Source organism: Chroicocephalus ridibundus, chromosome 2 (assembly GCF_963924245.1).
Source record: "Chroicocephalus ridibundus chromosome 2, bChrRid1.1, whole genome shotgun sequence".
In the NCBI taxonomy this organism is placed as follows: Eukaryota; Metazoa; Chordata; class Aves; order Charadriiformes; family Laridae; genus Chroicocephalus; species Chroicocephalus ridibundus.
Window position 1 is genome coordinate 147,127,756 of NC_086285.1, and position 11,834 is coordinate 147,139,589.

Sequence of the window (11,834 nt, forward strand, 5' to 3'; positions counted from 1 at the left end):
CCGGCTTTCAGATCTGCCAAAAAGAAAATGGATGTGGGGACACGAGGAAGCCGTAGTCCAGCAGTCAGGCCTGTCAGAGCCCATTTGGGGCTCAGACGGTGCCTGGCAAGCAGAGCCCTTGTTGCTGCAGGGAGTGACGGAGCGGGGAAGCTTGTGGCAAGCAAAGCCCCCAAAGCAGTTGGGGTTTAATGGACTCTGTTCCTCTCTTTACATTTCTAAATTTAAAGCTTAGGAGGTGTTACGTGATCTACAACACTGTGTACACAGTGCATCCACACTACATTTTCATTCCCCGCTGTGGCAAATTTGGCCTCATATTTTGAAGAACCCAATACACCGCAATGTTTCAAAATTAAACCTTCAGTGTACTCAGGCCAAGCATCCCCCGTTGCACTAGTGCCTTCCCAGGTGCCTCCTTTCTGGATTTTCTCAGTGAAGGATGTGGAATAGGTATCAGAAAGAAATAAGATGCGGTGGTCTAAGATGCAGGGATGCAAGACCTCTTGTTCTATACTGTTATCATTCCATGGTTTTCAAGTCCTCCAGTCTGATTTTCAGATTATTTTTTCTCAGGTAGCCTATGCATATTATCCAGAGTTAAAAGCCATTCTCTTGCTTGTGAGTAAACTAATGGCAAAATTGGATCATTAATATAGGACAAAAAGTGAGCTGATTTGCCAGAAAAGACATTTGTTGACATATGCCACTTCAGCAAGATAAAATACAAGTTTATTTCCAATAGCTCCTTGCACAGAAAAACTCAGAAAACACTAAAACGTAGGAAATACACCAATCTTAATGGTAGAACTAGGATGTTCATAAGCAAGAAGGAAGAAGGGAAAATCTAAGAGCTTTTCTTTTCTTTCTGGAGGATTGAACATCATGTAAGTCCTGAGTGAGAGAAGTGGGATGCCTCTGTAAAACTGTACTTGCTAGGCTGTTTGAAACGTGCAGGTTTAGATTGCTGTGGGTGCCTGCTAAGGGAAAAAAATAGGGTTGAGGAAGAGAGTGGTGTCACAGGTCAGGACTGAGCTGTGCTGCCAGTTGTATTAATTAGCCTTGCTTGCACACTCCTGCATTATAATCAGTATTATTCAGCTTTAATTTAATTTTCATTAACCTTTGCAAAACACCCACATGTTTGGATACAGGGAAATATGTCAGGGGCATTATTGCATGGATAGAAAGAACAATTTGCTCACAGTCAAAAAGCAGCTTAAGAAAAGGCACCATCGCTAATCAGCAGCCTATTCTTTATCAGGCATGAGGGGCTGTCAAATGCAAAAGGCGTGAAAGTGTTTATGGTCATTTGTGTCTGCTCTTACCAGGAAATAAAAGCATTGCGCTTGTTCATGCAAGGCAGATAGCACTTTCCAGTGGTAAGTGGCTTAATGGTCAGCTTGCCTGACTCAAGGGCTGAAGGGCTGATTGCGTCCAGGTCTGGGCTCCCCAGCTCAAGAAAGACGGGGAACTACTGGAGAGAGTCCAGCAAAGGGCTACGAAGATGATCGAGGGACTGGAGCATCTCTCTTATGAGGACAGGCTGAGAGACCTGGGGCTGTTCAGGCTGGAGAAGAGAAGACTGAGAGGGGATCTCACCAACGCTTATAAATACTTAAGGGGTGGGTGTCAGGAGGATGGGGCCAGGCTCTTTTCAGTGGTGCCCAGGGACAGTACAAGGGGCAGTGGTCACAAACTGGACCACAGGAAATTCCATCTGAACATGAGGAGGAACTTCTTTACTTTGAGGGTGGCAGAGCACTGGAACAGGCTGCCCAGAGAGGTGGTGGAGTCTCCTTCTCCGGAGATATTCAAAACCCTCCTGGACGCGTTCTTGTGCCACCTGCTCCAGGTGACCCTGCTCTGGCAGGGGGGCTGGACTAGATGATCTCTGATGGTCCCTTCTAACCCCGACCATTCCATGATCCTGTGATTCTGTGATTTGATCCTAAAACATCAGGTGCTGAGTCATGCCCAAGTCCCTCAACCAGCCCTTCTGCAGTGCTGTGCCATCTACCTTATCCTCAAATTTGTTCTCTCCCCCATGCCCCGAACACTTTTTACGCTTCATTCAGAGTATTAATATGACATAATTTTTGCAGCACATTATTATACACATTATATTACAGAGAGCATAATTTTACCAATTCAAACATGGACCTGGGGAAGCTAAAGCTCGTGATCAAAACTGCCAAGCAGAGGAGCAAAGTTAAGTCTCATTGATTCATTATCCAGCCACAACCCCACCCAAGTAGTACCATCACCTCTGGGAACTCTTGGGAAGTAGGGAGTTCGATATTAATGGACAGGTACAGTGTGCTATGCAAATGATATTCATTATTCATGCTTCTAATTCAAAGCCGTCTTTCAGATGAACTAACATGTTTAAAATCATTGCTGAGGCAAGTATTTTACACCCACTCCTGGAATGCAGTGCTTTACAACTCTTGCTGGGTTTTCACACCTAGCAAACAAGGATTTCCCTTGTCTGTGGTTGATATCATGGCAATCTTTTGACAATTTAGAAGAATAATAACTAAATACAACTGAATAACTTCCAGAACATATACTAGGCCACATTTTTCAGTAGGAAATAGCTGTCATTGCTGCTTATCTGTCTGCATGCTGTGTTTTCTTACAATGCATTAATTACTTGCATGTATGGTAAGAAAGCAGCTTCTTAAGCCTGCACTATATAGGTATTTTTCAGTTCCCTCTAATAAGTTCTCACTGGCATTTCATGTTACAAATGCATTTTCATCAGGAGGTGAGTCTACGCTGCCAAGTCACTTAGCGCCAATACTTGCTCCTGGATGCTGATCCCAGACCATCTGCACTGCACATATGCACACGTGGGTCTTCACTCCCACTGAACACAGGAACAAAACAAGCAGTTCCCTCTGCGATAAAACCAGTCTGGCCCAGGAGCTGCTCCTCGCAGGGTTACACTGTGTCTCTCTCCCTCTGCCCTGCAAAGACCTCCAACACCCCACGGCATCCCAGCCTGGCACACCCATGGACGCCCTTGCATTATGCCCCTGGGCACCTCTCACAGAGCATCAGCAGCATCTTATGAACAGCTTCTGTGAGCTGCAGAGCAATCCTTTGATTGCTCTGGGAAAGGTGTTTTCACACATCATGAAAGCTGGTTCCTATCAGCTTCCTGGGGAACCCAACTGGGCAGCACAACCACAGCCCAAGCCCTCAGCATTTATGTCTCCATGCCCCTTCTCCAGGCAGAATAACCCCACGCACATTCCTTGTTTCTTCCCTAGCTCAGCCCTCCTGGGGTCATGCATTTGCTCACATGCATTTCACCACAATACACCACTCTTTCCACTTTCGTTCATCACATCGTTTCTGCCCACCTGTGCACATGGACAGCACTTCAGCTACGCAGTCGCTGTGCTCAAGTCACAAGTACTACCCCACTGCATCAGAAATCACAGTCTGGGTAAAATCAGTTTGTTATTTTGTGTCATTACTGCAGGCTTGGGCCTACATTGGGCTGTTCACAAAAATGCCATGGAGCTCTCAGAAGGGCTCTCCACGTCCTCCATCGGTGGCTGTACTGAATTTTACCTGCCAGTCCTCCAGTACCAGCCTAAACGGTCACTACAATTTCCAGGGGCTAAAGAAACACAGCTTATATGCATAGCCAAGACTTTATTCTTAGTCTAATAAAAATGTTAAGAGTCCAATAAAAGAATTCCTAGCAGTCCAGTTATACAATGATATACTAACACTGATAATCCAAATTGTCCAATTATTCCAGCGCACTCCCAGGAAGGAGACTCACTGCTCAGCATGCACCCTGCTGTCTGGGGCTGTCCTCCTCCTGCCCAGCCCCTCTGCGTCCCAGGGTCAATGGCACAGGTCTGCTCCAAGAAGGAAGGAGGGAGCCTGGGAGGAATATGGTGTTAATGTTCATAGTTTTCCACCTCATCTTCTCCAGGAGGGGTATGACTGATGCTGGAGGGCTTCTTCCTCCTCACTCTGGGTCTGTCTGGAGAAATTTTATATATTTTCTAATGCAGTCTGCTTACTTGCTCTTTCCTCATTGGTTTGTAGTTCCATGTTTTGTCTGAATTTGTTATATATAGCATATTTTACATAGCATATTTTATACATTGGAGGCTCGTTGTCAGTTCTCTTCGTTATCCCTAAAACAGGTTTAACCCAATCCACAGGGTTGTTCTCCTCTAGTAACTAATAATTGACCATGGGTGATTTGCGCTTAGAGTCCTGGCACCTTCAGTATCAGTCTGCACTTGCACCTTGAAGGCCTCTGATGTCATCCTCTGCTTGTACTTTCAGGGAGTCCTGTTACAACCCCGTTTTCCTTCAATCACCATAAAGCTGTAGCTTTCTGATAACCTAGTTAATGTTTTGTTAGCACAGCTTAGTTGTGTCCACATCCTTGCTTTAGAGCCAGCTCTGTCACTTTACAACAAGAACAACCCACCAGAAGACACACATTCAGACACAGATACAACACGTACAACACTCCGTATCCACTAGCTGTGGCAATATCACTGGTTAAGTCGTTAATTTATAAACACACCCAGTGCACTTAGGGATAAATGATCTGGATGATGGCTTTAAAAACTTGCACCATGATCATACTTAAATAGATTTAAATCAGTGGTCTTACAGGTGATGAGGTTTCAGAGCATTGTCCTCTGCCAGAGGCTTCTGCCAGCTGCCTCCATCAACTGTTGGAGATGCCTCCCCTATACAAGAATTTGGTCATCCCTGGTGGTCCTGGTACACCCTGGTCCCACCAGGGACACTGCTATCCTGGGTCACAGATCTTTTCTGAACTATAGAGAAACCAGCAAGAATATAATCCCGGTGACTCCTGGCAGTTCATGTCTGTGGCAACGGCCTGCCCATAAGCTGGCTCCCCTAGGATGGATGGCTGCTCTACTTGTCAGGATTGATGTCTCAGCTCTTTTGGGGAGACTTTGTTCAACAGTAGGAGTCAGGTATTGGGCAGACAATAGATAACATCAAAGTTTCTTTGACATGAACGTGAGCTGTCAATACAACAGTGGCAGAAGCACCAAAACGCAGTTGCAATGGCGAGCGCGCCAGTGGTGGGCAGTGTGTTCTTGCGGTAAGGGGATGTCAGTGTGGGGAGCACACAGACAAGTTTTGAGGAGTCTGCTGGAGCAGTCACTGCCATACACGGGACAGGAAAGTGCCATACCCGGCACACCAGGAAAGGCCAAGGGGTGAGCTGGTGGAAAGGCTGCTGGGTACAAGGCAAGCCAAGCTGCCCGGCTATGCAGTGTGGATGCAGCTAGCCTGCTCTGGGAGGGACTAACCTTGACATTTTGAAGCTAAGCTACAATAGGCCTGATGCCTTCAGAAGCATAGCTGCCAGCTGCCCATAGCCAAATTTGGATCTGGACAGAATTTGGGCTAAGGACAGCTCATATGATACTTCTCACATGAAAGGCAAAGTTTTTCATTTATCTCCACTCATAAATTTGTAAACTCTGGGTTACTTTTAATTATATACCTGGGAAAATCAATAAATTAATCCTTCCAGAACTGACTATGTGTTACCCCTTTTTGATCAAAGTGACTAGCACAATTCACGTAATTTGATTTAGAAGGACGTTTTGATGACAGATCCAGATATCTCTGATGTAGTCCTGTTTATTTATAGAGCATACAAAGTCAGGTTGCCCTGGCCACGGCAGGATGCAAGCAATGGGAGATAATTTCTCTAGGGTCTCCCAGCACTTCTTTGACCAACATTTGCTGAAAAGTTTTGTCTCAGCTCTTTCTCCTGGCCATGTCAGCGCTGCTTCTCTGACTCAGCACCCTTTGAGTTAAGCACGTCTCGTGGCAAAAGCAAGTGATCCATGCTCACAGTCTCTGTGTCCTCCTTGGAAGATCCTGCAGTGATTCAAATTTTGCCTTTTTCATACTTCTGAGAACTTTCCACTGGTGGTTTATGGACACAAATTATGTTGCGAAGCAGTAAGAAGTTACCCCAGGGATGGTCAGACACCTTGTCTCAGGTGGGAGGTTGGTCGCTCAGAAGGAAGGAGTGGTAACTTCTCAAATGCATTTGATTACTTGTGTTTATCCACGTAGATTAATGGAGAAGTCTTTCCTACTGTCTCAAGCACATTGTGTTCTGGAAGCCCACTGTCATAGGTATTATAACTGAGGGCTTTTCTTTTGGATGCTTTTGGGGCAGGTGGAAGGCTGCTCTCTAAGCAGAGGTACTGGTGGTTCTTATTCATCACATTTATCATCACCTTACGGACCTCTCCAGTGGTAAATTACTGATTTTTTTCTTATTAGCTCAGGACATCCTGACTTATTGTCTGCTCAGTTCTTTGAACTGTTTCTCTTCAAATTCAAATGGTGTTTATGCCACATACTTGAACAGTTAGCACTACTGAATTCTTAGATATATTTCTGTCCTCTCAAAAACCCGTTGGAGATTTGCTTGAGCAAACCCAAGTGACCACTTTTTTGACACAAGGAGTACAATATATCTTGACACTGCTCTCAGACTGCCTGTCCAAATCCCAGAAAAGTAATAGCACCTTCCACATTTACTGGGTGTTTGGGATGTCTTTGAGGTCAAAAGAAAGAATGATTTCCTTCTTCACATGACAGATAAATTCGAGCTTTGCTTAGTCACACCAGTGCAATTTAGTATAAATTGTTTCTACTCTATGATTTTCTTCCATATATCTAAAATATCAGTTTAAAACTCAGTGGGGATAGGTCTACCTGACATCTTTCTTCCTCCATTGAATGACTACTTCGGTTGCATCTACCAAAAGCAAGTTTTGATTCAAGGGACATTGATTTTCACTTCTACTAAGACCATTGCATACCACACTGTCTACTTTGTTAGCGTAAAGGCTTTAAAATGAGTGTGTGTTGCACATTCTCACCAATCCCTTTATATTGCCAATGTGGTAGAAGGTGACTGAACTGTGGGCAGAAATCAGTGGGTTCTATTTTTTCCAAGGTTTTTGTTTATATAATTTTATATAATATAAAAATAAATTACTTTTGTGCATGTTCTCAAGAGAAAACAGCCTCTTTCTTTATTCATTCAACATGTATTATGCTGCTGCTGTTCTCCCGCAATAGCCTATAATCCAGAAGAAACCATGTTGCTTTACCACGAATTAGTATGAAAGTAGAAAGCTCCAGTAATGCAGGTTTGCTTTTCTTCCCTGTTTATTATTTTCAAATTCAGAAACAGGTTAAAGCCAGCACTTGAACTGACACAGCCAGAGGTCCTAAAGCAGCTTTAGATTCTTCCAAATTGGTAGAAAATTGAGAATTCTTTCCTGGCATTCGACAGTTTCACTCACACAGTTCACACAGAGCTTGGACAAAAGCTTAGATGAACTATTCTCTTTACTCACAGGAGTGTAGAAACCTTGGATTCATTAGTGGCTCAAGAAAAGACACAAAGCAATTGGCACAGATGCAGAAAGATGTATATCTTGCCAAAACAGGCAATATCTTGCCAAAACAGGCCAAAACAGAGGAGAACAGAATGAGGGAAATACATGAATTACGGAATTATGGAAATGTCAGTCCATTGGATTAAATCCTGATGCTAGTTATATCAGTGTAAATCAATGAATACATTAAAATTTTTATATGATAACAGAATTTGTTGACTTCTATTAAAAATGTTAGTATCTGGTTTTAGTATAAAATACTCCACAACACTTGTTTAAATACCTTCACCTGACTTTTGAGAAGGAAGATGAATTAATTTGGTGCAAAATAAAATGAGACACATGTTCATATAATGCAAGTACAAAGAGGAGAACAGAAACAAACCACTACCTTTGTCTGTTATTACTGATTTGAATTTATTTTCAGTCCCTTTGTGCAGGAGCAAATAACTGTTCTGGAGTGGTGAAGGAAGTTCCTAGATACTTATTTTCAGTTCTTGCTAGCTGTTATGACATTTGATGCATCAAGAAGAGACAGTAAAATTGGATTTATGAATCCAAGGGCAAGGCTGAAAAATCCTAGCTACATTACTCCAATTGCATTTCCAGTAGAAATTGAGTTGAGTGAGTTAAACGGATTTTGGTCTTGTCTATCCATTTTGCTCTACTGACATTCTGAAAAGGTCCCAGATGCTGTGTTACGGTACTCTTTCTGACCTCTGTAAACAGTGCTGCCAACCCTAGATGTCCCTGCTCCCTTTTTTAGAGACTTGGACTGCTCAGTTGGCCTAGTCCCTAAGCGGTGTCGGTATCTTTAGGTCTGTATCGGTGACCAGCCATGATCAGCCTCTCCCTCTAGATGCTCGGTAGACCTACGGCCTCTACCACTATGCTGGGATTGTGTTGCTTATCTTCACTTTTCACCATAAAAAGTCATTGGTCCTACAGAATGGTACCACTGTAAAGTTGGAACAGACATAGAACCTCATCCCAAACTTATCCCTAATGCAACCATTAAAAAATGTGTTCCAGGAGAATGTGTACTTTTAGCATATCGTGATCCCAGTTGAACCTCTCAGACGGTGCTTGAACTGCCTGAAAGTTTAAGTAAAGGATCACCAGTGCATGCGGTGAGCACCGGTGGTATGGGGCTCACCATAGTCATTTGTGCCCGGATGGCTCAGCACAGGAATAAATGCAACTTAAAGCATTGCAGGACTAAAATTAAAGCCCTGAGGCAGTTAAAACTGACAATGAACATTTCGCCATTGCTAAGTCATTGTCCTCTGCTACTGTGAGGATCTGCTCTGTGTGGGACAGGAACATCACACCAATGTAGATGAGTGCCTCCATGGAAGGAGACATGGGCATCCCTATCATTTGAGGGTAGTTTGGGTCCTCTGAGGGCAAGGCAACTGTGATGCTTAGGCTGCTGTTGGCAAGGAAGGCCAGAGAAGTCTCCTATGAAGCCTATATGTCTCTGCCTCACAGAAGCTCTCTAGGATCCAGGAAACAACTGTATGAGTGCTTTCCACTTTCCCTTTGTAAAGAGGGAAGGCTTGATGGATATTTCTCAGCTATGTTCCCACTTTGGAAACCAAGACCACAGGCCTTCATGAACCAGTGCTCTGAGAAAGGCACGTTAGGATCCCTGTGTCACAGACACACATAAATCCCACCTTGCATCTCAGGGTTCTCTTTTCTTATTGCTTATATGACACATTTTTGCTTTGCTTTGTGATTCTGGATGCTTCATAAGATCCTTAGCCCAGAGCTAAGCTTGATGTGTTCCATCCCCATACAGCAAGTAAACTCCCACCCAGCCCCCTGTCCACCCTGCTCAGAGAGGCAAAGAGCCTCCTGGCCTTTCTCCTCTGCTTCTCACTGCCTCGGAGAAGTCCTTCCCTCTGTCCCTTCCCACTTGCCCCCTGGCCTCCCTTCTCTATTTGAAGCTTTACTTTTTGGCTTCCTCTTTCCCCATGGAAGAAAGTCCAAGAAAGAAAATGAAGGCACAAACATGGAACCAGTACGGTTTGTTACAAAAATCATGTAAAAGTACGTAACAGAGTAGTGGTTAGCCCCTTCTCTCAAACTGTCTGTCAGTCATGGCTGACAATATCTGTGAATTACTGAAACTCTGCTATGCCAGGTGAGAAGACAAATTTGAATGCTAACTAGATGTAGTCAAGAAAATGTATTTTTGTGCTTAGAATCAATTCCTTGCTAATGAAGCCTTTTTTTCTTTTTATGACCTACTGCGATTACTACTGACACATCCTTAAGCCTTTCCTTTTTCATTTGTTATTGGCTTTGCCTATTTTTATTTTTTTTGTTGAACAATATTTCACATTTCATTTTTCTGACATAATTTGTATTTGAGATGCTTTCACACTCACACAGTTGGCTCCATAATCTTTCTGACTACAGGTTCCTGGATGGACAGCCTTCATTTCCAGACATTGACTGGTGATATGATGGCTGACCCTAAACAGCAAGGATGAAAGACACGGAAGGAGACTAAGAAAATGAGGCTTATATAATTTGTAAATCTTAACAGTGGTCAGCGCTATCTCCCAGGACGTGGTATAACTGGTTCCATAAGCCTATTTTGCAAATCCTAGTTTTAAACAGTAATGCTGACACAAGTCCTGGAGTGCATCAGAATTTATTAACCTGAGAAATTAGTTGTTATGTGGTTACAGTTACCCTAAGATGGAAAGTGTGACTCATTTTTGTATTCTGCATTGATCTTGGGCAGAATTGTTTGTCTCAGCTGAAAACATATTTAGTATTCTGCATGTTGTTTACGCTTTGTAATAGCTTGGGAGCACCTGTGAAGATGCTTAGGAAAAGCATATCCATTAATTATTTCTGAGTATTAAAACATAAGATTCTAATAATTTTACTGTTATCATAAATAGTGACAAAAAATTGACAGAAAACAACTTGCTGTTCTATTTGTAAAAACGATGGATACAGTGATCATGATATTTTCTACTTAATTCTTATGCATTAACAGTAGTTTTACTCCATAGAATTTCAAAGAAATGCTATTAAAGATGAACAGGAGACTGTGAAGCAATGAAAACCAAAAAAATGTACTTCCTATCTGAACTTCTTCCTTCACAGTTTAGCAAATAGTGAATCTGACACTCCAGAAAACCCACTGGGAGTAGACGTTGGGAGGATATATTTGGTTTTTTGTACAAAGTACTCTGTTACATAGTTCCCTAGAACTCAGGAAGTCAGCAGCACAGGATAGTTATGATGGGGAAGACAGTATGCATTAGCTGCGTATGGGATGGGTGTAATTACCAGTGCCCTGGAACAGGGCTGTGGATTCTCATTAGTCTGCCCTTAACATGTTGATTAGTACCTTTGGAAACACCTTGTAGTAGCTGGCGCCTGAGCTTCCAAAACTATTGTTTTCTTGTATCCCTGGCATCCTCATGTTTCAACAAATATCTTGAACTACCAACTTTAAAAGCAACATTTGAAATGTGCGTAAAGTCAATCCTGCTTTGCTAATTGCGCATCGTATTGACAGGGACAGTTCAAGTCAAGTTAAAGCACCAGTGTTTTGAAGGGAATGAAGAACAAAGCTACAACATAGGCCATTAAGTCAGGACTTTCTGTTTTGCAGTCAGTGTCACCTGTACCTGCACTCTTACAGAGTGCTTGGTTGGTATAAGTCTTTTCCATTGGAAATGACTCATGCCCTGTAGCACACATTTCCTTTCCCCCAGCCTCTGCGACCTTGTCCAAAGTAAGTACAGCCTCAGCTGCAGAAACAAAAGATAAGAGGGGCTCTGTCAAGAAAAACACTCACCATCGCTGCTACTGCTACTGTCACCCAAGAAGACAGGCTGCAGCTTTATCAGGAGTGAAGGTGGCTCTTAAAAGTCCACAAGGAATGAAATATCCTTGATCATTCTTAGGAAAGTTTACTCTTTACAAGCTGTTTAGTTTACATTGTGCTTAATATCCAAGGCTAGGTGAGGTAACCTGTTGGGAAAGGAATACTATTAGCATAATCACTGTTTTATTAAAGCAACACTATGAAGGCACAGTGTTGTCATTTACAGACAAATGAAAGATAAGTTCCTTCTAGCATAAAGGAAATCAAAATATTCTTATGTGTGGGTGCCACAACCCACACAGCCATAATATTTTGAAGGACTTTTCTAAATAGGTCATACTTTGTTCAGGGAAGAAGATGACCCAGGTTCTGAGTACCCAGTAATGCAGTTAGCACACGACAATGCATAAACCTTCTCGCTCTCTCGATATGCTTCCTTCTCCTGTTTTTGTTGCTATTGTGGGTTGGGGGGAGGTTCCAGTTTAAAGGCTTTATGGAAAAAAAGTGTTATAAAGAAAGGT

The 11,834-nt window shown here is 42.9% G+C and overlaps 1 protein-coding gene across 1 annotated transcript in view; it reads left to right on the forward strand.

Moving 5' to 3' along the window:
- Nucleotides 1–10,290, forward strand: part of BAALC (BAALC binder of MAP3K1 and KLF4) — a 40,314-nt gene extending 30,024 nt beyond the window's left edge. The window contains exon 4 of the mRNA XM_063327318.1: nucleotides 9,882–10,290. Coding sequence (XP_063183388.1) covers nucleotides 9,882–9,917 — 36 coding nt within the window. The 3' untranslated portion in view covers nucleotides 9,918–10,290. The remainder of the gene's footprint in view (nucleotides 1–9,881) is intronic.
- Nucleotides 10,291–11,834: the final 1,544 nt, after the last annotated feature.